This window comes from Oncorhynchus clarkii, chromosome 17 (genome assembly GCF_045791955.1).
Source record: "Oncorhynchus clarkii lewisi isolate Uvic-CL-2024 chromosome 17, UVic_Ocla_1.0, whole genome shotgun sequence".
NCBI lineage: Eukaryota > Metazoa > Chordata > Actinopteri > Salmoniformes > Salmonidae > Oncorhynchus > Oncorhynchus clarkii.
This window is the reverse complement of record NC_092163.1, coordinates 43,171,426-43,198,512: the sequence shown is the minus strand read 5'-3', so window position 1 is coordinate 43,198,512 and position 27,087 is coordinate 43,171,426. Positions and strand designations below refer to the sequence as shown.

General features: G+C 40.4%; 1 protein-coding gene across 1 annotated transcript in view; it reads left to right on the top strand.

Moving 5' to 3' along the window:
- Positions 1-3,301: 3,301 nt before the first annotated feature.
- Positions 3,302-27,087, top strand: part of LOC139370881 (receptor-type tyrosine-protein phosphatase gamma-like) — a 266,165-nt gene continuing 242,379 nt past the window's right edge. The window contains exon 1 of the mRNA XM_071110735.1: positions 3,302-3,570. Coding sequence (XP_070966836.1) covers positions 3,486-3,570 — 85 coding nt within the window. The 5' untranslated portion in view covers positions 3,302-3,485. The remainder of the gene's footprint in view (positions 3,571-27,087) is intronic.

Here is a 27,087-nt window from a genome sequence, read left to right as displayed (position 1 = left end):
GTCATCAGGCCAGGTAGTCCTGAGGCATGGTCCCAGGGCTCAGGTCCCAGGGGAGGGAGAGGGAGAGGGAGAGAGAGAGAATTTGAGGGAGCATACTTAAATTCACACAGGACACCGGATAAGACAGGATAAAAACTCCAGATATAACAGACTGACCCTAGCCCCCGACACGTAAACCTTTGCAGCATAAATACTGGAGGCTGAGACAGGAGGAGTCGGGAGACACTGTGGCCCCATCCGACAATACCCCCGGACAGGGCCAACCAGGCGGGATATAACCCCATCCACCTTGCTAAAGCACAGCCCCCACACCACTAGAGGGATACCTTCAAACAACCAACTTACTACCCTGAGACAAGGCTGTTGTGTTGGATCTGTGACATCCACTTGTATTTATCAAATCTTCAGAGCTTTCCTCCAAAGCAATATCAGTTCCCATTGGCTGTATTGACCATAACACAGTGGCAATAACAACGAAAGCCAAACCGCCAAAGGTAATTTATAAGAGATCATACAAAGAAATTCTCAGGACTCTTTTGTGAATCCAGATGCAGCACTGGATGTATTTGTAAAATGATTCATGCCAATAATTGACAAGTATGCACCTGTTAAGAAATAACTGAGAGAACTATTAGAGCCCTCTGGATTGAGATGAATTGAAAAATTGTGTGGTTCAAAGACATTATGCAAAGGAGGTGGCAAACAAGTTAGGCTGCTCAGCTGATTGGTCGACAATTTGTAAATTGAGAAATGTTATGACTAAACATAACAAAGAAGAATACATTATAATACCAAACCAAGATAAATGACCCAAAATACAATGGAAGAAGACTTTATATAATAATGGGCAGAAAACCCAATTCATCTCCATCGTTCATTGAAGTTGATGAGTCATTTATTTAAAAAAAACATTTGATATTGCCAATCATTTCAATGACTATTTCACTAGTAAAGTGGAATATCTAAGAAGTGAAATGCCGACATTGAAACGTGAACAATCATATTTTTGAAAAATATATATAATAATGAAAGAGAAGCATTGCTGTTTTGAATTTGGTCAAGTTAGTGTGGGAGCGGTGAAAAAACTATTGTTATCCATCAATAATGATAAGCCACCAGGTATAGACAACCTTGATGGGAAACTATTGACAATTGTAGCGGACTATATTGCCACCCCTATTTGCGATATCATTAAACAAAGCCTAAAGGAGTGTGTGTGTCCACAGGCATGGAAGGATCTAAAGTAATTCCACAGCCTAAAAATAGTAAAGCATCCTTTGCTGGCTGTAACAGCCGCCCAATCAGTTTGCTGCCTGCTCTTAGTAAACTGATGGAGAGAATTGTGTCTGACCAAATACAATGCTATTTGTCAGAGAACAAGTTAACCACTGACTTTCAGCATGTATATAGAGAAGGGCACTCAACTTGTGCTGCACTGACTAAGATGACTGATGATTGGTTAAAATAAATGGATAATAAGATGATAGCTGGAGCTGTATTTTTAGATTTCAGTGCAGCCTTTGATGTTATTGATCATAAATTGTTAATGAAAAAACTATCTTGCTATGGCTTTACATCACCTGCATGCCAGTCTTTCCTGGTTGAGGGTTGACAAGAGATGTAATGGTTCTCTTCTACAGTAGTATGTGTATCATCCATTCCAATGGCTTCTGGTTTAGCTGTTATAAATTGTCCCTCTAGTGGGCAAAGTTAGCACATTATTCAGTAGACCTACATTTTGGTGTGTTTAGTCGGGCTGTGTTTACACAGGCAGCCCAATTATTTTCTCTTTTTTTTTACACTAATTGGTTTTTTGAGCAATCACATCAGATGTTTTCACATCAGATCTTTTTCAGAGCGGATCCGATTGGTCAAAAAAACAAGAAGTGAAAAAAATATCAGATATGGCAGTGGTGGAAAAAGTACAAAATTGTCATAATAATTGGGTAAAAGTAAAGATACCTTAATAGAAAATGACTCTAGTAAAAGTGAAAGTCACCCAGGAAACTTCTACTTGAGTAAAAGTCTAAAAGTATTTGGTTTAAAATATAATTAAGTATCAAAAGTAAATGTAATTGCTAAAATATACTTAAGTATCAAAAGTAAAAGTATAAACCATTTAAAATTCCTCATATGCAAATAAGACGGCACCATTTTCATGTTGTTAATTTTTTTTTACAGATAGCTAGGGGCACACTCCAATATTCAGACATAATTTACAAACGAAGCATGTGTGCTTAGGGAGTTTAGTGAGTTCACCAGATCAGAAGCAGTAGGGATGACCAGGGATGTTCTGTTGATAAGTGCGTGAATTGGACCATTTTCCTGTCCTGCTAAGCATTCAAAATGTAACGAGTACTTTGGGGTGTCAAGGAAAATGTTTGGAGAAAAAAGTACAATATTTTCTTAAAGGAATGTAGTGAAGTAAAAGTAAAAGTAGTCAAAAATATAAATGTAAAGTACAGATACCCCCCCCCAAAACTATCTTAGTAATTTAAAATATTTTAACTTAAGTACTATACCCCACTGAGAATTGGGCTGCCTGGGTAAACGCAGTCTACAAGTAGCATACATTAGTAGGTGGAATAAATAACGTACTGTGTTCAGATTCTAGCCTAATGCCAAAGATGTCCATAAATAACGTTTTAAAAATATATTTTTTTATTCAAAACTATTGACAACCCCATGTCCGTTATGGATATGTGGCATAGACAACAAGCAATTTATGGACAGAATCGAAATGATCCTAAACAGGCATATGTTTGTTAAAGTAGATGTATATAATTACCCACTCAACTGACAGAGCCTGTTTTATGTTGTAGTGAAATATAAAAACTTGACACAATGTGTTGGTGCTGCTGTAGGCTTTTTAGAGCGTTAAAGCTTTCCTTCGGCGCTAGGATCCAGCGTCCTGAGCTCAGATTTTACCTCCCGCCCCATGCAGCTCGCTGTATTCTAAACCGTCCGCCAGAACACTCACATGCATGCCGCTACTTCCTGGATGGAAGAATGGAACCAAAGACAGTTCGGTACGTTTAGAAAGTCTGTGATGGAACGCTTCCAGCACTGCCTTTGCAACATTCTCTCTACATTCATAAGTGGCGCCGCGGGTCACCGCTGAATGGACGAACATAATCAGTAGCCTATTCTTCGACCATTTTTTCCCTCAAGTTGACGAAATTGAGTCGGGCTCGTTGACTTTCACCTATATGATTCACTTTGGGAATGTAGAAAGAAAGCTTGGATGCATGTGGCCGACTGTGACAAAACTATTTTTCTGCGGTTCACAGCCATAGATATTCCTTGAAACAGATGCTTAATTGGCTTCAAGTGAATTGCCATCAAACTACACTCCATCTGACACTACAGTTGGGTTTGCGCCCTATGTGCTAACGTCTGTTTTCTACAATCAAGTTTATGTAATTTTGTAGACCTCAAACTTTGTCACCCGTTGCCTTCTTGTTGCTCTCAATGAGTATTTTGACATGCGGAGAATACTGGAACCGAGTCACTGGTGGACCTTACCCATAATTTGTTCAGCCTTGGCCGTGTTTACCGACTGTCATCCTGGTAAGTCGTTGCATTGTTTGCAATATTGTAAACTATTTGTTCACTGCAGTGTGTGTCGTGCTTATATAGGCAACAATGTTCATCTATATTTTTATTAAAATCAAGACCAGGGAAATAACATTTCCAATTTTGCCCTGATCACGAAAAGATAACAGGACGAGAAGACTTGCTGCGGCTAGCTACTGCCGCATGGAAGATGAGATATTCATCCTACATACATAAGTGATTTCTCACGAAACCCAGACACAAAAACACCATGATTTTGGGGGTTTTCATGAAATGTAATCCATAGTATAGTCATTTGCAGCAAGGAGTGTTGACATATATTTGACATTTGTATCTAATTGCATAATTGAGAAATAATTTCTCAAAATTGCCATATTTTTGACATTTTGCATAAATATGTCTTAAATGAATTGTGTATTAATTATGTATTACAGCCTGATTAATCAGACTACTACAGATGAAACATTATGGACTGGTGTCTAAATAGTTGGGGGGAAAAAATACTTTCCTGTGGATATTTTGTCTCAAATTACTCTACGGGTGAACCACAAAGACAACCAACCAGTAGAGTAAGTTTACATGTCATTTATTCAACATTTTGTCTTGAAAGGAACATTTACAGGATTTTGCAGGGATTACTTTCAGGCTGTACATACCAATGAATTGTGTATTACAGCCTGATTAATCAGACTACATCTGTAGGTGCTACAAAGCAAAAATTGGTGTCATATGAAGCTTTACCTCTTGCTCTGTAATATGAGTAGTATTTTGATTTCAATAACTTCTTTTTTTTTTTTTACATTCATGAAAATCTATTTTTAGATTTGGCAATTTAAAAAATATATATTGTAAAACATAATATATTCTACGGCAGGGTTCCCCAACTGGTGGCATTCTGCCCGCAAGTGGTTTGATTTGGCCCCTCAAGATTTTGCCTATTTAATTTCATTGTTGGACTTAAGACTGTAAAAGCACCAGGAAATCAGCTCTTTGTGATTTTAATTTAAGAATCTGTTACCAAGTATTCCTATGCCTAATAGAGAGACAAGTGATCGTATACAAATGTAAGCAAGGTTTAAAATGATTACGTTTTAGTCAAACATTATATCTGTTTGGGTTTCTTGCGGTCAATTTGCAGTCTACAAATTATTTGTAATTATGTTCCGCCCCCCCCCCCCCCCCGACAATCCGCTCAAGAAATAATCATCCCACAGCTGAATCTAGTTGATGATCCCTGTTGTACGGGCGGGCATATCAAAGTTCCAGAGTGGGGATCTCTGCTACTTTTAGAGTTATGATCCAATTTGTAAGCATTACCATCAGAGTGAATGTGAAAATGGATTTTAAATGGTCTTCCAGCTGCTGGTGATTGGTAGAATGTTCAATGAGACAAGTAAATGGAGGGATGTGATTGGTTACATTACCTACAATGCAAATTACTCTATAAAATGGGCCCTAAATTTAAAACTAGCGGAGATCCCATTCTGGAACTTTCATATGCCCATAGAGTGAGTATATTATGTTCAACAATATATTGAGATGTTTGCCAAATCAACAATGGTATATTTTCAATATTAATCTTTTATATTTTTCAATATTCATAAAGAAAACTGTAATAAAAAAACTACTCATTGCACAGCAAGTTTTAAAGCTTCATATGACAATACATTTTATTTGCAGCATCTACAGATGAAACATTATGCAGTCTTAAGGAGGCCTGGGTAATGCCAAAATGACATAAATATGCCAACTTTGATGAATTATTTCTTAATTATGCTTTTAGATTCATATGTCAGATATATATCATTAACCATCCTCCCTGCAAAGGACTATTCTATGGATTACATTTTGTGAAAATCCCCAAATCATGGTATTTTTGTTTTTGATGAATCACTAATAATGTGACTTTGCTAAAATTGGCAGAAATTTCAACATGGGATGAAATGAAAAGATTGACATTAGTTTCAATGTAGAAGAATGAGTCATTCATGTTGTCGTAACCACCCATGGGAAATATTAGGTTATGAAATGGTTTCAGTAAAGGAACTGAGCAGTATCTGCGGGATGCTTGGCGCATGTAGCCTACAGAAGGTGTGACAGGGTGGCGGTGTCTGTCCGGTACTTTGGCAGGTCTGATGCACAGACATGCAGTGATGTAACAGCAGGACTGGAACCACAGAGAGGAGGAGGGATCACATCTCCTAAATTCTCGCGGTCACTGCGCATGGCCATCCAGAGCCAAGATTTGAATGGATCATCAGAGCCTAGCACTTTGATAGGCTAGGCTATAATTCTGAGTGCAAAAACACAAAATAATGGCATGTTTGAGTGCATATAGCCTTTAAAGAACTAGCCTACCTCGTTGTTTTTTAAACTTCACGTTTTGGACTCGACGTGTCAATGTATGGCTCATACATGCATAATGAACGATCTACACAGTCCTCTCTCAGCGGAAAAAGCCACAGAATCCTTACATTATAACCTACTTTAATTTACGGCGTGAGATTATGCGCTCGTTCCTGTCATGTAGTGAACGTGACCTCTGAAGCAAGTGTGTTGAGTGGCTGCATGCGCTTAACGTTAGCTATTTTGATAACCGCGAAAATATATTGAACCCATCGGGCTCAAATCCATACATCAGAAGTTAGAATGCATCCGAAATAAGAAGTTAGAGCTATTAGACCTTGGTAGAAACTTAATTTCTCTTTTTCAATACATTTCTCTACAAAACATAAAATGTTGTGCGCTAAAGATGGCGTTGTAGCCACACAAATATATTTAGAAAATAACTGTCAACCCAATCAGAAAAACTGCGCTGGCAACGTTTAGCTCCTAAATTGTGTCGCTGGTCAATTTTGGAATATATTGCAAAGTATGCTATAAGGTTCTTACCAGCCGCGTGTCCATCGCCCATCATGACACAACACACACATTGATGTGTTCAAGAAATGCAAAATATCGGCCTACTTTTCTGTTTGTGTTGACCATCCATCCAAATCAAGTAATTCCATCTGTCCACCTTTTGTCCATATACATGTTCACACAGGTATTCCATGATATGGGGTAATAATCCAACACTGCAGTTGATTGCCAGAGATCATCATTCATTTGCATAGGCAAATGCTATATATAATCAATACACAACATTCAAGGTAGTAGGACATTTGATGCAAACATATAACTAAATTTTCCATTGTATAAAATGACATTATCACATTAGCTTGCTCGTTTGCCATACTAGTCTGAGACCATGCATGCAACTACGGGAAGTCGGGAACTGACCTGCAACAACCAATTGTGATGGACAATGTTGATTGGCAGGCGGAATACTGTCCATTTGAGGTTGCAAAGTTAAAGTGGGAGGCAGGATTAGGTCGGCCCACTATTGTCCAATGAGGTCCACACCATATAAACACTAGAGTTTTTTATTTTTTTTACTCTTTTTGCGCACACAGCACAGAGCCTCAAGCACAATGACGTGATAACTTTGTGCACAATTGTCAGGGACCCGTTTTTTCTTGTGAATGCTACTTTCAAAACTATTGGCTGAAATGATACAAAGCGTGTGGAAAATCTCAAAGGAGAAGTTAGCTTTTTTAAAAAAATTTTACAACCAAATCTCTTTTTTTCATGTAAATGACATGTTATAGAAGGGTACTATTATTTTTTTTTATAGCAATTTCACTTGTTTTTGAGAAATTTACCCAACCAGCGAATCACTTCCTCATCCTTTTTGTGCAGTACGTGGGCTCTGAAAAGACATGAACAAATGCTCTAAAACACTCAAATACGTCCTCGAGCTCCCCCCCCCCCCCCCCCCCCCCCATCACTGTGTAGCCTGCTTCTATAATGGACGGAAAGGTATCGCTCAAGTAGAAACAAAATTGAATATATCGTTGTGGATAAAGTTTGGAATGACACAATTTAACGTGTACAACATCTAAAGACCTGCATCACTATACTGAGAGCTTTTCCGTTTATAAAAATACTTACTTGGGTGTTTTTTTGGAACATTTCTTCATGTTTTTTCAGACCCCCTGTACTGCACGACAAGAATGAGGAAATTATTTGCTGGTTGTGGTAAGTCTCTCAAAAACAATTAACACACCAATTACATACTTTTTTTTTAAAAAGGTGGTTCTCAAAAAGCAACATTCTCCTGTACACAACCACTTCATGGAGCAATTCAAGGGGATGTACTCATGACATTACATTGTTGCAACTTGTGGTTTCTAGATTAGACCATGTATCATTCTGATGACCTTGATGGAAAGTGAACTGTAAATGAAACATGCAAGTCGGCTTATTAGCTACATTGTTATAATGTTGCAATAATGTTATTAATGCATTGACCTGTTCTCTGCACAGCTAAACTCCTGAGTTCAACTCAGCTCCTCTTTGCTGTCCTCCGTAGCAGTCACATTGAGATTCAATAGTCAATCCTGTAATAGTTTTCCATTGTGGTTGTCGCGTGGGTCCTAGAGGAGCTGTTCCTTAGACCGAGAGATTAGAGATGCATACGGTAAAGAGAGAAATCTAACAAATGCCATGGAAATGCATGGGGGAAAGATCCAGGATCTCCTCATTGCCCCCCAGAAAAATGTTCTTACATTTTTAGGCTATTGTTTATGTGTGTATTTCAAACTATGTTGAGTTAAAAATTGGAGTATCGTTATTGTTTGGAGGTCAACCCCATTACATGTTCATGACATCGTCACCAATCAACTGCTTTACAGTTAAAAACGACTTTGAATACCACCACCTATTTCTGTATCCTAGCTAAGCTACCAGCTTGTCACCACTTCTAAACCTGAAAAGGGACAACTTCTAAATGTTATGCAGCAAAAACAACCAAATATTTTCAAATTGGTCCAGTTACAATAAGTAAATCATGACAGATTTGACGAATATCCACTTTGTTAGATCAGATTTGTTGAATGTGGGCCAATCTGGCATGCTTCTTCCAGCTCCCACGGTCTGCGTACCATTGATCTCTTTACCACATCTATAAAGTGTTGGTCCCCATGTTTCATGAGCTGAAATAAAAGATCCCAGAAATGCTCCATGTGCACAAAAAGCCTATTTCTCTCAAATTCTGTGCACTAATTTGTTTACACCCTGTTAGTGAGCATTTCTTATTTGCCAAAATAATCCATCCACCTGACAGGTGTGGCATATCGAGAAACTGATTAAATATCATGATCATTACACAGGTGCACCAAGTTGAGGGGAATATAAAATGCCACTCAAATGTGCAGATTTGTCACACAATACAATGCCACAGATGAGGGAGCGTGCAATTGGCATGCTGAATGCAGGAATGTCCAACAGAGCTGTTGCCAGAGAATTGAATGTTAATTTCTCTACCATAAGCCGCCTCCAATGTCGTTCTAGATCATTTGTCAGTACGTCCAACCGGCCTCACAATCGCAGACCATGTGTAACCATGCCAGCCCAGAACCTCCACATCCGGCTTCTTCATCTACGGGATGGTCTGAGGCCAGCCACCCGGACAGCTGATGAAACTGAGGAGTATTTCTGTCTGTAATAAAGCCTTTTTGTGGGGAAAACAATATAACATTTTGATTACCCAAACGTAATCTGATTTACTTACAAAAAAAATAATGTATTACTTTCCCATTAAGAGGCATTAGACGACAAAACTGATACATTACACATGTGTCATTATGGTGGCCTCTGACTTGTGGTCAGATTCACTCAGGTGGACCAAATTTTAACTTTTTTCAATGCTGAATTGAATGTTATTGAGAATTTTTTTTTAAATTGCGCATACATCCTTTCTGAAATCCATCCAAGAAGTAATCATCTAGTTTTTCATAATTATCTGTAATCTGATTAAAATATTTTTGCTGGTAATGTGACTGATTTGGTATTTATATAAAAATGTAATCAATTACTCCCCAACCCTGGTCATGATGATCACCTTATCCCCCTGGTCACATGTGGTTTGCACCACATCCCATCACCTGTCCAATCAGCACCCAAGCTACAGAGATAAGGAAGAAAAACAGGATTATTCTTGTACTGTCTGGGACACATTCACATCAAATACAGTATTCATAAAGTGTCTCAGAATAGGAGTCCTGATCCCCAAGTCCATATAATCTGATTCATGATGATCTAAAAGGCCAAACTGATCCTAGATCATCCAGCACTCGTACTCTAGTACAGTTTACAGAGGTCCAGAGGGGTATACTACAAAGGAGGATCAATGACTAACCAGAAATAACCATTAATTGTCTGGGTCATTAAGAAAGCTTAACTTAGATATGTTTTTTGTTTGTTGAGGATATAAGACCATACCCATTCCAAGCTTATCTTTCAAATAGAATATGAAGTTATTTAAGAATATTTAGGCAAGTTGGCTGGCTAACCCATTGATCCTGCTTTGTAGAATACCCCTCAGACCTCCAGTGATGGGGAGAGAGTAGAGGCATACTGTAGCCAGGAAAACATACTCTGTGTTCCGTCCACTCTCCTCCTGTAGCTTTATTAGAACCGTGATGAATGTCCAAGCAATAAGGCACTGTCACCAAAGGACGAATACCGCTGCACTCAAGGACTCAACCATATCAATAACTGTCCTCCATCCCTCCATCCCCTCCTCCATCCTGCCATCCTTCTCTTAAACAATCTCTCCCTGACATGAGCTGTCAAGTCAGCTGTACTTACGGCTGAGGAGTCAGTAGCCTGGTCTGGGCTGGGGAGAGGGAGGTATAGAGAGTTCATTCTCTGGCAGGGGTTTACCTAATATACGTCCTTCCCTTTCTCGGTCTCCTCATGTTGTCTATTGACTGATCCTTTAAAAACAATGTTTACATGTGCTTTTGTTGCCATCATTGAATCACTCTAGATGTCCCTTGGAATTTGAAATTCACAGTGCACGTATCATTTGTGTCCTGTTATTGTGGGTATATCCCAAATGGGTAATGTTCATGTGTTAATTTCCAATGTGTGTCAGCTGTATTTTACAGGATGTGTTGTTGTGATGGAATGCAATGGGGAGATCTCACACAGCACTTCAAACCGACTCCGAAAGAGGCACATTCTTGTCAGTGATGATGTTTTCCCTTCTTCTGCTACTGTATTGCCTTCCCCTGCAAAATCCGTTTTCTCTTGCTCTATCAACGTATTCTAACTCAGAAACCCTTCTATTGATTTGGGTTTGAAAGGTATGATCTTTCTCACTATTACATTATTATTATTTATTATTATTACTATTTATTATTATAGCAATGCTGAAACCAAACTACAGTATTTCGTCCCATGTTTAAACAAGGCAGTGCTCATGTCTATGGTCCTTCACTAGTTGTTTTGCTTTCTCTCACGTCAAACAATGGAGGGATTGAAGGATTTGGAGGATTTAGTATTCACGGTAATCCAAACTCCTCTCTGTACGGATGAGAAAGCAAAAAGTAAGGTTTTTACTGAAACAAATACAAATCAAGGGGCCAGTCATGTACAGTACTTGTATTTAATGTCTGAAGTGAAAAAGGCACATGTTATATTTGGCTTTTGTCAGGTAGGTTACCACGGTTTTGTCCCTGTTCATTTGATCTAGCCTATTTTTGTCCTGGGATGCAAAAGTCCCTTGGCTGTGTTTTTAGAAGCTTCCAAATTAGTGAAGTGCCTTTCTGATAATGTAACCCTCAACACCGAATCCGTTTCCCACTCATTGTTTTAAAGGAGACTAGAACAAAATGGAGTCTTGTTGGGTTTTCGGATGATCCGTGTTATCCGGGATCCTTGGATGTCACTACCCCATTGAAGGTTAAATTGAATATGGTTGGGGTTAGGGTTTATGGTAGGGACGTCCCAAGTATACCGGATAGCGCTTACCGTTTTCCGATGACATGATTGTTCTTTGTATTGGAATTCTGTTTGTGTTCCATTGCTATATTTTTACATGAGAGTTTCTTATTTAAAATCGCATGAGAAAGTGATATTTGAGGAGATTTGGAAACTCAATAAGCGTGCTTTGTAATGTATAGTATACATCAAATAACCTGGCATTGCGTGTTCGTGTCTTGGCTGTGTGTAAGACATTGTGAAGTGTTTGTGTGTATGTGCACGTCTGCGTGTGCTCTCCGTCCCGTGTGTGTGTGTCTCCTTAAATGGTTGTGTTCTCTATCCTATTAGTTGCTGACAGGGAAAAGGTTGAACCTGTATATACAAAGTGTTTTGATATGAAGTGTCAGTCTGACAGACTTAGAATAGACTGCAAAAAGCCTCTGCACACACACACACACACACACACACACAGTAAGGATCTACGGGATCGGTGTCCCTATTCCCGGGACGGTTGTTGCTAACGTGCGCTAATGTGACTAGAATGACGACGTAAGTAACAGCAAATTTTACAGGACATAGATATGTCCTATATGGTCAGAAAGGTAAATTATTGTTAATCTACCTGCACTGTCCAATTTACATTAGCTATTACAGTGAAAAAATACCATGCTATTGTTTGAGAAGAATGCACAACAACAAACTTATCACGGTAACTGGTTTGATACACCTCTGAAGGTAAATGATGTACTTACATTCAGCAATCTTGCTCTGATTTGTCATCCTGAGGGTCCCAGATAAAAATGGAACAGTTTTGTGTGATAAAATCTATTTTTATATTCAAAAGTAGGAACTGGGTTCTACAGTTTGAACCCTTTTGAAACACACATTTTTTGTTTGTTTTCATTATCTTTTACCAGATCTAATGTGTTATATTCTCCTGCATTAATTTCACATTTCCACAAACTTCAGTTTCCTTTCAAATGGTATCAAGAATATGCATATTCTTGCTTCAGGTCCTGAGCTAAAGGCAGTTAGATTTAGGTAAATCATTTTAGGTGAAAATGTAAAAAAAAAAAAGTTTGATCCTTTATTAAAATGAGGAAGCTCTTGTATACAGCCTGCAGTCATTGTTTGTGTAATGCATGAATGTGTATTTCATTCGTTGGAGTGGTTGCTTCCCTCATGCCTAATGAGGCCTAAGCTCCATAGTGATTGAGTGGCTGCCAATATAATGAAATCAGAAAGGGATCGTTCTTCCTCCCATCCCGTCTCTGCCTCTCTCTCTCCTATCCCTGACCTGCATAATGAGAGGTAGTTAATCATTTAATTGAAAGCCAAGGGGATCAATAAGACTGAGGTATTAAAAGTAATTGGACACATTGATCAAAATACACATTTTTCTATTGGCGATTGGTTGGTTATTTTCTCATGTTAAATTTTATTGGGGACATGTTGGATACTGTACTTTGAATAGGTTGCTTGACATTACGGCCTATCGTAAAAAGCCTAATGTGTAGAGATTAGAGGTCCACCGATTTATGATTTTTCAACGCCGATACCGATACTGATTATTGGAGGACCAAAAAAAACGATACCGATTTAATTTGACAATTTTTTTTGTGTTTTTTTTGTAATAATGACAATTACAACAATACTGAATGAACACTTATTTTAACTTAATATAATACATCAATAAAATCAATTTAGCCTCATAATGAATAATGAAACATGTTCAATTTGGTTTAAATAATGCAAAAACAAAGTGTTGGAGAAGAAAGTAAAAGTGCAATATGTGCTAACGTTTCAGTTCCTTGCTCAGAACATGAGAACATATGAAAGCTGGTGGTTCCTTTTAACATGAATCTTCAATATTCCCAGGTAAGAAGTTTTAGGTTGTAGTTATTATAGGACTCTTTCCCTCTATACCATTTGTATTTCATTAACCTTTTGACTATTGGATGTTCTTATAGGCACTTTAGTATTGCCAGTGTAACAGTATAGCTTCCGTCCCTCTCCTCGCTCCTCCCTGGGCTCGAACCAGCAACACAACGACAACAGCCACCATCGAAGCAGCGTTACCCATGCAGAGCAAGGGGAATAACTACTAGAAGGCTCAGAGCGAGTGACGTTTGAAACGCTGTTAGCGCGCTAACTAGCTAGCCATTTCACTTCGGTTGCACCAGCCTCATCTCGGGAGTTGATAGGCTTGAAGTCATAAACAGCGCAATGCTTGACACACAATGAAGAGCTGCTGGCAAAACGCACAAAAGTGCTGTTAGAATGAATGTATACGCACGCGCCTGCTTCTGTCTACCTCCGCTCAGTCAGATACTTGTATGCTTGTATGCTCAGTCAGATTATATGCAACGCAGGACATGCTAGATAATATCTAGTAATATCATCAACCATGTGTAGTTAACTAGTGATTATGATTGATTGTTTTTTTACAAGATAAGTTTAATGCTAGCTAGCAACTTACCTTGGCTTACTGCATTCACGTAACAGGCAGTCTCCTTGTGGAGTGCAACGAGAGAGAGGCAGGTCGTTATTGCGTTGGACTAGTTAACTGTAAGGTTGCAAGTTTGGATCCCCCGAGCTGACAAGGTGAAAATTTGTCGTCATTGAAAATAAGAATGTGTTCTTAACGGACTTGCCTAGTTAAATAAAGGTATAATTTTTTTTTATTTCTGATTGTTATGAAAACTTGAAATCGGCCATTCCGATTAATCGGTCGACCTCTAGTAGAGATGCTGAAACAGAATTTACCATACTTTATCAGTGGGAAGCTCAAAGAGATGCACACAAGCCCTGTCTTTGGAACTAGATTGACTAGTTAGCATAAATCACCACAATCAAATTTCTATTAAATTGATTTATAAAGCCCTTTTTACATCAGCAGATGTCACAATTGCTTATACAGAAACCCAGCCTAAAACCCCAAAGAGCAAGCAATGCAGATGTAGAAGCACAGTGGCTAGGAAAAACTCCCTCTGTTCCCTCCAGAAAGATGAATTGTTCAAAGACTGGCTATGAAGTTTAGTGACACCTGGGCTCACCTTTTTTCAGGAATATCACAGTCCTCGTAGAAACACCCCCAAATAGTTTGGCTTGCCTTGGTCAACCCAACTTGTATTTGAAGCCAGATGAGAACCCCTGAACTGGACAAGTAAAAAAAAAACTCTGCCTACTATGCTTGTTTGATTTGAATTAAAATAAATATTGCTTATGCAACAGCAGACTTCAAATTGCTCAAAGTATCTGTAGGCTACTCATTAATTTGTTAAATTTGACTACAGCAGCGGACATGTATTAGGCCTAGCCCCTGAACACATGGATGAATTAAAGATTCTGATCAACATGAGGTTATTAGTTATGACAGTCACCCCACACGGTTACCTGAGGGGATATACAGTATCTTTCACACAATGATGCAAGAAGGGAGTTGGAATGGAGTGTAAAAAGATCTTGCTGGAAGCTACGAGCATTGAGTGTACACAGTTCAGTAGCTAAGTGCATTCCTCCCCAACACAAGTCATATATTATGATCAACATGAGGTTATTAGTTATTGGTACTCATTACACACAGTCACCTGAGGGGATATACTTTTCACTGATGCAAGTTGGAATGAAGGGGAGATTTGTGGATTTATCTGATTGGAAGCTAAAAACACAAGTGCCATCGTCATCAACACAAGTCATGAGTGTAAACATCTTATCCTGAGAACCCAAGATGTGCTTTTCTCTGACTGTAAAAACACACTAGTAAGGGCACGTGAAGGAATCGACTATACCTAACATAGTAAATAGTATGCTATGTTGCTTTTGGTATGGTTATATAAGACTGAGGGTTACTTAACTTTTTAAGGTGTAGGGGGCAGCATTTTCACTTTTGGATAAATAGCGTGCCCAAATTCAACTTCCTGCAACTCATGCCAAGAATATAAGATATGCATACTATTAGTAGATTTGGATAGAAAACACTCTGAAGTTTCTAAAACTGTTTGAATCATGTCTGTGAGTATAACAGAACTTATGTAGCAGGCAAAACCCCGAGGACTAACCGTTCAGATGGTTTTTTTTTAGGTCTCTGTCTGTTCAGTGAGTTGGGAAACGATATTTCTTAGGCATTTGTTTTCAGTTCCTACCGCTTCCACTGGATGTCACCAGTCTTTGGAATTTGGTTGAGGTTATTCCTTTGTGCAATGAAGAAGTACGGCCATCTAGGAACTGGGTAACACTGTTGAGAGTGCGCAAGACTTGAAAAGTAGCATTGGTTTGTTGTCTTCCTGTATTGAATACAGATAGACCCGTCTTCAATTTGATCAATTTATTAACGTTTAAAAATACCTAAAGTTGTATTGCAAAAGTAGTTTGAAATGTTTTGGCAAAGTTTACAGGCAACTTCTGAGATATTTTGTAGTGACGTTGCGGAAATTGGAAGCTGTTTTTTTTTCTGGATCAAACGCGCCAAATAAATGGACATTTTGGATATATATGGACGGAATTAATCGAACAAAAGGACCAATTGTGATGTTTATGGGACATATTGGAGTGCTAACAAAAGAAGCTCTTCAAAGGTAAGGCATATTTGATATTTTATTTCTGCGTTTTGTGTAGCGCCTGCAGGGTTGAAATATGCTACTCTCTTTGTTTACTGTTGTGCCTTCATCAGATAATAGCTTCTTATGCTTTCGCCGAAAAGCATTTTTAAAATCTGACATGTTGGCTGTATTCACGAGTGTAGCTTTAATTTAGTATCTTACATGTGTGATTTAATGAGTTAGATTTTTATATCATTTTATTTGAATTTGCCGCGCTGCATTTTCCCTGGCTTTTGGCCAAGTGGGACGCAAGCGTCCCCTATACAATAAGAAGTTCAGGCTAACAAAGTAAGGTGGTTGGTCATATAACACGAACTACTAGCAACCTAAAGGTCGCGTGTTCGAATCTCAACACTGACTAGCAACTTCTTACCATTACTTACAGTTGGAAGTCGGAAGTTTACATACACTTAGGTTGGAGTCATTAAAACTTGTTTTTCAACCACTCAACAAGAAATTTGAGTGGTTGAAAAAACTATAGTTTTGGCAAGTCGGTTAGGACATCTTCTGTGTGCATGACAAGTAATTTTTCCAACAATTATTTACAAACATATTATTTCACTTATAATTCACTGTATCAATTCCAGTGGGTCAGAAGTTTACATACACTAAGTTGACTGTGCCTTTAAGCAGCTTGGAAGATTCCAGGAAATGATGTCATGGCTTTAAAAGCTTCTGATCGGCTAATTGACATAATTTGATTCAGTTGGAGGTGTACCTGTGGATGTATTTCAAGGCCTACCTTCAAACTCAGTGCCTCTTTGCTTGACAACATGGTAAAATCAAAAGACAGAAGCCAAGACCTCAGAAAAAAATTGTAGACCCCCACAAGTCTGGTTCATTCCTGTGAGCAATTTCCAAAAGCCTGAAGGTACCAGTACTTCACTATGCCTTGAGACCAATGTCAAATTGTATGTGTTTTTATGTCCCATCAAATTAAGGAATATATTTTGCAAGATTTTAAGAATATATATTTTAAAGTAGTGTCCTTTTAAAAAAGAATAATACTTTGCCTTGGACCATTTTGTATTGGTAGTACAAACAATAGTACGCAAGTATAAACACCATGGGACCACGCAGTCATCATGCTGCTCAGGAAGGAGACACGTTCTGTCTCCTAGAGTTGAACGTACTTTAGTGCGAGAAGTGAAAATCAATCCCAGAACAACAGCAAAGGACTTGGTGAAGATGCTGGAGGAAACAGGTACAAAAGTATCTATATCCACAGTAAAACGAGTCCTATATCGACATAACTTGAAAGGCCGCTCAGCAAGGAAGAAGCCACTGTTCCAAAACCGCCATAAAAAAGCCAGACTACGGTTTGCAACTGCACATGGGGACAAAGATCATACCTTTTGGAGAAAGAAATGTCCTCTGGTCTGATGAAACAAAAAATATGACTGTTTGGCCATAATGACTATCGTTATGTTTGGAGGAAAACAGGGGAGGCTTGCAAGCAGCATCATGTTGTGGGTGAGCTTTGCTGCATGAGGGACTGGTGCACTTCACAAAATAGACGGCATCATGAGGGTGGAAAACTATGTGGATATATTGAAGCAAAATCTCAAGACATCAGTCAGGAAGTTAAAGCTTGGGTCTTCCAAATGGACAATGACCCCAAGCATACTTCCAAAGTTGTAGCAAAATGGCTTAAGCACAACAAAGTCAAACCCATAGAAAACTTGTGGGCAGAACTGAATAAACATGTGCAAGCAAGGAGGCCTACAAACCTGACTCTGTTATACCAGCTCTGTCAGAAGGAATGGGCCAAAATTCACCCAACTTATTGTGTGAAGCTTGTGGAAGGCTAACCGAAATGTTTGATACAAGTTAAACAATTTAGAGGCAATGCTACCAAATACTTATTGAGTGTATGTAAACTTCTGACCAACTGGGAATGTGATGAAAGAAAGAAATAAAAGCTGAAATAAATCATTCTCTCTGCTATTATTCTAACATTTCACATTCTTAAAATTAAGTGGTGATCCAAACTGACCTAAGACAGGGAATTGTTACTAGGATTAAATGTCAGGAATTGTGAAAATCTGAGTTTAAATGTATTTGGCTAAGGTGTATGTAGACTTCCGACTTCAACTGTATCTACTTTGCAACTCCTAACTTTAACGTTAATCCCAGGGTTGAAAGTAGATTTAATTTCTTCCTGGTACAGGACCTCATATGACTCATGATATGTGTACATGCTCTTGAGTTAAGGCTTTCAGCATTTTTTATGGGCCTAATCATAGAACTACACTGAACAAAAATATAAACATAACATGCAACAATATTAAAAGATTTGACTTAGTTACGGTTCATACGGAAATTAGTCAATTTAAATAAATTCATTAGGCTCTAATCTATGGATTTCACGTAACTGGGGATACAGATATACATCTGTTTGGTCACAAATACCTTTATAAAAAAGGTAGGGGGTGTGGATCAGAAAACCAGTCCGTGTCTGGTGTGACCACCATTTGCCTCATGCAGCATGACATCTCCTTTGCATAGAGTTGATCAGGCTGTTGATTGTGGCCCGTGGAAGGTTGTCCCATTCCTCTTCAATGGCTGTGCGAAGTTGCTGGATATTGGCGGGAACCGGGACACACTGTCGTACACGTCAATCCAGAGTATCCCAAACATGCTCAATGGGGCTGTGCGTTATCATGCTGAAACATGAGGTGATGGTGGCAGATGAATCGCATGACAATGGGCCTCAGCATCTCGTCACGGTATCTCTGTGCATTCAAAATGCCATTGATAAAATGCAATTATGTTCCTTGTCCGTAGCTTATGCCTGCCCATAACATAACCCCACCGCCAACATGGGGCACTCTGTTCACAACGTTGACATTTGCAAACAGCTCACCCACACGACGCCATCTGCTCGGTACAGTTGAATCTGGGATTCATCTGTGAAAAGCACGCTTCTGCAGCGTACCAGTGGCCATTGAAGGTGAGAATTTTGCGAGCTGAAGTCCGTCAGGTCAAGACCCTGGTGAGAACAACAAGCACACAGATAAACTTCGCTGAGACACTTTCCGACAGTTTTTGCTGAAATTCTTTGATAGTGCAAACACACAGTTTCGTCAGCTGTACGGGTGGCTGGTTTCTGACGATCACGCAGGGGAAGAAGCTCGAGGGGGAAGTCCTGGGCTGGCATGGTTACACGTGGTCTGCAGTTGTGAGACCAAAAAATCTTAAAACAACATTAGAGGAGGGTTATGGTAGAGAAATTAACAAAGTTTTCTGGCAACAGCTCTGGTGGACATTCCTGCGCTCAGCACGCCAATGGCACATTCCCTCAACTTGCGACATCTGTGGCATTGTTGTGTAACAAAACTGCATATTTTAGAAAAGCCTTTTATTGTCACCAGCACAAAGTGCACCTGTTTAATGATCATGTTGTTTAATCAGCTTCTTGATATGCCACACCTGTCAGCTGGATGGATTATCGTGGCAAAAGAGAAATGCTCAATAACATGATGTAAGCAAATTTGTGCACAATATTTGAGAGAAATAAGCTTTTTGTGTGTATGGGATGTTTTATTTCAGCTCATGACTTTGCATTTATATTTTTCATTTCATATAGAATTCCTTTTAATTCAACAGGATCTATGTGGTCGTAGTTGGAAAGATTTATCATTAAATTGTTTAAATGTATTACCATTTTATTGTGGCATAAACACAACCAGTCATGATGTTTTCATCTGATTGTCAAAAAAATCACTTCAAAGGGCTCCTTTGCCAGGCTAATTGTGCACGTTCATCCACTCACAACATATTTCCAGCCTCCAAACAGTGGTGAATGGAAAGAGACATCTTTTACACAAAACACAAAGTGTAATGACATGTGACAATTGTCCTTCAGCGAGAATTTATGCGTCCACTGCTGTCCGCACGCATCTCGGTGTCGGCCACTCGTCTCTGAGTGACTTGAAAAAAGGTCAGTGTTCTCGTCGAACCACATCACATATTGGAGCATAGCCTATACCACCCGTTTTCAAGTCCATTCAGTCATTTTTTATGCCTCTGACATGCGGTAATGATAAATAATGGTGTAATAGCCTTTTTAAAATTTTTTTTACAAAAATAATTCTCCCCAATTTCGTGATATCCAATTGGTAGTTATAGTCAAGTCCCATCGCTGCAACTCCCGAATGGACTCGGGAGAGGCAAAGGTCGAGAGCCATGCGTCCTCCGAAACACGATCCTGCCAAGCCGTACTACTTCTTGACACACTGCTCGCTTAACCCGAAAGCCAACCGCACCAATGTGTCGGAGGAAACACCGTACAACTGGCGACCGAAGTCAGAGTGCATGCGCCCGGCCCGCCACAAGGAGTCGCTAGAGCGCGATGGGACAAGTACATCCCGTCTGGCCAAACCCTCCCCTAACCCAGAGGACTCTGGGGCAATTGTGCACCGCCTCATGGGTTTCCCAGTCGCGGCCGGCTGTGACAGCCTGGGATCGAACCCCGATTTGTAGTGATGCCTCAAGCACTGCATTTTTTTTGACATTTTGTTTTAATTATTGTGATAGGCTCATGGTTTACCAGTATGGCGTACCCCCGCTATTTATTTTGCCGGTACACCATACCGGACCGTACTGCCTTGCTTAACCCTAACCTTAACCCCTAACCCCAGCCTTAAGCCTAGCTACCGTTAGCCACCTAGCTAACGTTAGCCACCACAAATTGGAATTTGTGACATATTGTACGAATTGCAAATTGTAACATTGTAATTTGTAACATAATACGAAATGGGTGATGGACATCCACAAATTAAGACATACCATACAAAACGTTACATATCATACTAATTGGTGTGTCCTGGATTTGCATTCACTATGTTGAGTCTAGCCCTGAGTCTAGGTTGGAAGGAAGGGTGGAACAGAACACACACACTTAACAACGCAAGCCAAAACACTGAGCTGATTTCTGTTGATTTGATATCCTTGTTTTCCTATTACTAGGCGCATAGTGCAGCCAGCCAAGCGTCTCACTCCGACAGTTCAGCCTCTCTTAGTCTGAGTGAACGGTCTCCTCATTAAATCCTAGAAGTGATGATGTTTGTTTTTTCCACTTTAACGCTTTGAGACATGTCCGTCCCTGAGGGCCTGCTGTACTGCCGAGGCTGAGAGACTCTGCCTTGGGGATTATGTGTGTGTGTGTGTTTAGTTACTGTCTGTGTGCATGTCTGTGTTTTTGTGCGTACTTTGCACCAGTCACTGTGATCAGCTCAAACGTTCTGAGTGGACACAGTTTGTGAACATTTACACAGTAGGGGTGTGAAGGTTAAAACATTTAAACAAAATTGGGATCTTAACGTTGAGACAAATCTCTAATGGAAAAACGCTTTTTTTTCCCCACTAAATTGAAATCACAGTGCAGCTGGGTCACCTGCTCTTGCTCTTTGTTAAAGAAGCGAGAGTGTGTTCAGATTTCGGTCTGTTGGGAGTTATTCATTGATAGGCCCTATTTTACTGAAGTTGCGAGACATTGCAAGCCAAGAAATTGCATAATATAGCATTCCATTGCGAGATACAGATACACCGGTCTATATAAGGACCCACAGTTGACGGTGCATGTCAGAGCAAAAACCAAGCCATGATGTCGAAGGAATTGTCTGTAGAGCTCCGAGACGACAGGATTGTGTTGAGGCACAGATCTGGGGAAGGGTACAAAAATATTTCTGCACCATTGAAGGTCCCAAAGAACACAGTGGCCTCCATCATTTCAGTTGAATACATTCAGTTGGACAACTGACTAGGTAACGCCTTTCATTCTTAAATGGAAAAAGTTTGGAACCACCAAAACTCTTCCTAGAGCTGGCCTCCCGGCCATACTGAGCAATCGGGGGAGAAGGGCCTTGGTCAGGGAGGTGACCAAGAACCCGATGGTCCCTCTGATAGAGATCCGGAGTTCCTCCTGTGGAGATGGGAGAACCTCCCAGAAGGACAACCATATCTGCAGCACTACACCAATCATCCTCTCCAAGATGGCGTAGCAGTCAGACGTCTTTTGTCCTCGTCTTATCGTCTTAGATCTTTTTTTCTTCACATATATTTTTCTTAACCTCAACTTCAACTCTCCTACAATCCACCTGACCCAATGTGGTATGGATCTGCTATTTTCTTTACTTTTGAACCGGAACCCCCAACAGAAGCTAGCTAGCAACTGATAGCGGTCATCAGCTAACTTTAGCCCGGACAACTCTCACCAGTCTGCCCAGCGCGACTAAAACCAGAGCAAATCGGACGTATTTTTCTCAATTTCCCCTGATTCCTACCGCAAGCTCTGAACCTTTTCACCTGGATCATCGCAGCTAGCTAGCTGCTATCTGAGTGGATATTCCTGGCTAACGTCTCTGTCCCGAAGCAAGAACCAATTAGTCTGGAGCTAGCCTTTGCTAGGCCCATCTCCCGGCTAGACGAAGAGGTCCGTCAGCCACTCCTTTGGCTGCAATACATATTTTGCCAATTTGGCCTGGACCCCTTTTACTGCCGACACTGAGCGCCACCGACCCATCACGACTAGACTACTGACGTCATTTGCCCGGGGGGTTTTCCAACTGGCTCCTCCGTCGCGACGTCCCCAGAATACCCATCTGCTAGCCTGCTAACCGCGGCCCGCTCGCTGTCTAGAGCATATCGGACTGTTAGCTGAAGAGGCCCTTTGGACAAATTCTTTGGCCACTCTACCTATTTTGCCAATTGGCCTGGACCCTTTGACCACACGGAGCCCTGCTGATCCCATGCTTTCCACCTGGCTACCCCTACAACGGTCAACAGCCCTGCTCCCCCGACAGCAACTTGCCCAAGCCTCCCCCATTTATCCTTCACCCAAATAGCTGATGTTCTGAAAGAGCTGCAAAATCTGGACCCCTAAAATCAGCTGGGCTAGACAATCTGGAACCTCTCTTTCTAAAATTATCCACTGAAATTGTTGCAACCCCTTTTACTAGCCTGTTCAACCTCTCTTTTGTATTGTCTGAGATCCCCAATGATTGGAAAGCTGCCGCGGTCATCCCCCTCTTCAAAGGGGGAGACACTCTAGACCCAAACTGCTACAGACCTATATCTATCCTACCCTGCCTTTCTAAGGTCTTCGAAAGCCAAGTTAAGAAACAGATCATCGACCATTTCGAATCCCACCGTACCCTCTCTGCTATGCAATTTGGTTTCCGAGCTGGTCATGGGTGCACCTCAGCCACGCTCAAGTTCCTAAACGATATCATAACCGCCATCAATAAGAGGCAATACTGTGCAGCTGTATTCATCGACCTGGCCAAGGCTTTCGACTCTGTCAATCACCACATTCTTATCGGCAGACTCAACAGCCTTGGTTTCTCAAATGACTGCCTTGCCTGATTCACCAACTACTTCTCTGATAGTTCAGAGTTCAGTGTATCAAATCGAAGGGCCTGTTGTCCTGACCTCTGGTAGTATCTATGGGGGTGCCACAGGTTTCAATTCTCGGGCCGACTCTTTTCTCTGTATACATCAATGATGTTTGTTCTTGCTGCTGGTGATCCTCTGATCCACCTCTACGCAGACGACACCATTCTGTATACTTTAGAGCCTTTTTTGGACTCTGTGTTAACTAACCTGTAGACGAGCTTCAATGCCATACAACTCTCTTTTTGTGGCTTCCAAATGCTCTTAAGTGCTCTTAAGTAAAACTAAATTCATGCTTTACAACCGATCGCTGCCCTCTGCTTTCTAAGCTAAGCACTCCACTTCTCATGCGTTCAAACCAAGCCATGACAATGTTTCCCCAGTTTTATTGCCATACAACTCTCCTGCCGTGGCCTCCAACTGCTCTTCAATAAAAGTAAAAGTAAATGCATGCTTTTCAACCGATCGCTGCCTGCACCTGCCTGCCCGTCCAGCATCACTGCTCTCGGCCGTTCTGACTTAGAATATGTGGACAACTACAAATACCTAGGTGTCTGGTTAGACTGTAAACTCTCCTTCCAGACTCACATTAAGCATCTCCAATCCAATATTAAATCTAGAATGTGCTTCCTATTTTGCAACAAAGCATCCTTCACTCATGCTGCTAAACATCCCCTCGTAAAACTGACTATCCTACCGATCCTTGACTTCGGAGATGTCATTTACAAAATAGCCTCCAACACTATACTCAGCAAATTGGATGCAGTCTATCACAGTGCCAGCCATTTTGTCACCAAAGCCCCATATACTACCCACCACTGTGACCTGTATGCTATCATTGGCTGGCCCTCGCTTCATATTCGTCGCCAAACCAACTGGCTCCAGGTCATCTATAAGTTTTTGCACCTTATCTCAGCTCACTGGTCACCATAGCTGTACCCACCCGTAGCACGCACTCCAGCAGGTATATTTCACTGGTCACCCCCAAAGCCAATTTTTCTTTCGGCCGCCAGTTCTCTGCTGCCAATGACTGGAACGAACTGCAAAAATCACTGACGGTGGAGACTCATATCTCCCTCACTAGCTTTAAGCACCAGCTGTCATAGCAGCTCACAACAGATCACTGCACCTGTGCATATCCCATCTGTAAATACCCCATCCAACTACTTCATCCTCACTGTTTTAAAAAAAATATATATTTTGTTGCTTTGCACCCCAGTATCTCTACTTGCACACTCATCTTCTGCACATCTATCACTCCAGTGTTTTAATTGCTATATTGTAATTATTTCACCACTATGGCCTATTAATTGCCTTACCTCCTTTATACTTCCTCGTTTTCACACACTGTATATAGACTTTTTCTATTGTATTATAGACTGTATGTTTGTTTGTTCCATGTGTAACTCTGTGTTGTTGTTTGTGTCGCACTGATTTGCTTTATCTTGGCCAGGTCGCAGTTGTAAATGAGAACTTGTTCTCAACAAGCCTACCTGGTTAAATAAAGGTGAAATAAAAAATATATATAAAAAAATTTCTTTATGGTAGAGTGGCCAGACGGAAGCTACTCCTCAGTAAAATGCACATAACAGCCCGCTTTGAGTTTGCCAAAGGGCACCTAAAGACTCTGACCAAGAGAAACAAGATTCTCTGGTCTGATTAAACCAGTATTCATATCTTTGGCTTGAATACCAAGCATCACGTCTGGAGGAGACCTGGCACCATCCCTATGGTGAAGCATGGTGGTGGCAGCATCATGCTGTGGGGATGTTTTTTAGATGAAGGGACTGGGAGACTAGCCAGGATAGAGGCAAAGATGAACGGAGCAAAGTACAGATAGATCCTTGATGGGAACTTTCTCCAGAGCGCTCAGGACCTCAGACTGGAGTGAAGGTTCACTTTCCACCAAGACAATGACTCTAAGCACACAGCCGAGACAACGCAGGAGTGGCTTCGGAACAAGTCTCTGAATGTTCTTGAGTGGCCCAGCCAGAGCCCAGACTTGAACCCAATCGAACATCTCTGGAGAGACCTGAAAATAGCTGTGCAGCGATGCTCCTCATCCAAGCTGACAGAGCTCGAGAGGATCTGCAGAGAAGAATGGGAGAAACTCTCCAAATACAGGTGTGCCGAGCTTGTAGCGTCACACCTAAGAAGACTCAAGGCTGTAATCGCTGCCAAAGGTGCGTCAACAAAGTACTAGGTAAACGGTCTGAATACTTATGTAAAATGCCATATTTCAGTTTTTTTTTCTAATTAATTAATAAAAATGTCTAAATACCTGTTTTTGCTCTGTCATTATGGGATTGTGTGTGTGTGTGTGTTATGTATGTATGTATGTATGTATGTATGTATGTATGTATGTATGTGTGTGTGTGTGTGTGTGTGTGTATATGTGTGTATATATATATATATATATATGGAAATAAATGTAATTCATTTTTAGAATAAGTCTGACGTAATAAAGTGGGACAAGTCAAGGGGTCTAAATACTTTCTGGATGCACTGTATATGAATATGATTGATATAACTTCATTGCCCGGCACTAGCTGTCATACATACTGTACCATAGATTCTGTATTGTGATTTGACGTGGAATTTTATGCATTTTTCTTATCATTTGTCACATCCCTATTACAGAGGCACATTTCAGATAGCAGTCATCCCAGTGGTGAAGTCTGGAGACATAAGCAGTGAAGCATTTGCATGATGTCATGACATTAGCATGTTGGCATCATATCACAGGAAGTAACTACAGTTAGATGGACCACGCATTTTCCTGGAAGATTTGGACCCAACGCCGTTCGCTTACTTGGTTTACAGTTCTCTCTTAAAAACTTTTCGTGTAACTTTCCATGACGGATGAAGTCACAGTATGCTATTATATTTCCATAAATGACAATAGCCTCTGTTGTGTCCAAATTATTGGGGAAGAAATGCTGAGGTAGTTAGTTTTGGAGGCAAAAAGAGCAGTATTTTAGTGCTCTATCGATGCTGTTGACATACCCCCTGTGGGGATAATGCAAATGTTTCACTTCCCCCAACACAAACATCTCACCCCCCTCTGGTAGCAAAGCCTTAATTAATGAGACATTTGAATATCATGGCCTTTTCTTCTGACATTTTCATATTTCAATGACATTGTTTCAGGCTTTTCTCAACGAAAGACTGCTCTCATTTATTGTCTAAGTGGCTGTTGCGTTACAAAAAATGGGATCCTGATTCTGGAAGTGAAATAGTGGAATACTTAGACTGTTTTTGTCATCCTAACTTCAGATCCAGTTCAGAATTAGCCTGACACCAGGTTATGGGGTGACAGGCATGCTGGTTGTTTGGCCACTTCTCTGTGCATCGCTCACTGCCTTTCCATCACACAGCTAGTGGATGTCTGTTGTTGACAGGATTAGTCCCCAGTCTTGTGACTAGTGTTCCTCAAAGCAGAGACGACCTATCCCCTCCCCAGCCTGATAATCACCTAGCTAGTGGATTCTAGACCAGAGCTGGACGAAATGGACAAAAACCGTATCACGATAAATTTACTGAATTATCACTAATGATAAATTAAACGACTAGTTTCATAACAATGTGGATCACATTGGTCTTTATATTACCATTAAAACTACTTGTAGTTGTAGCTTACAATTGTCCCATTCATTAACAATCACCCATTATTAGCAAACCTATTTCATAAAAAATGAAAGAT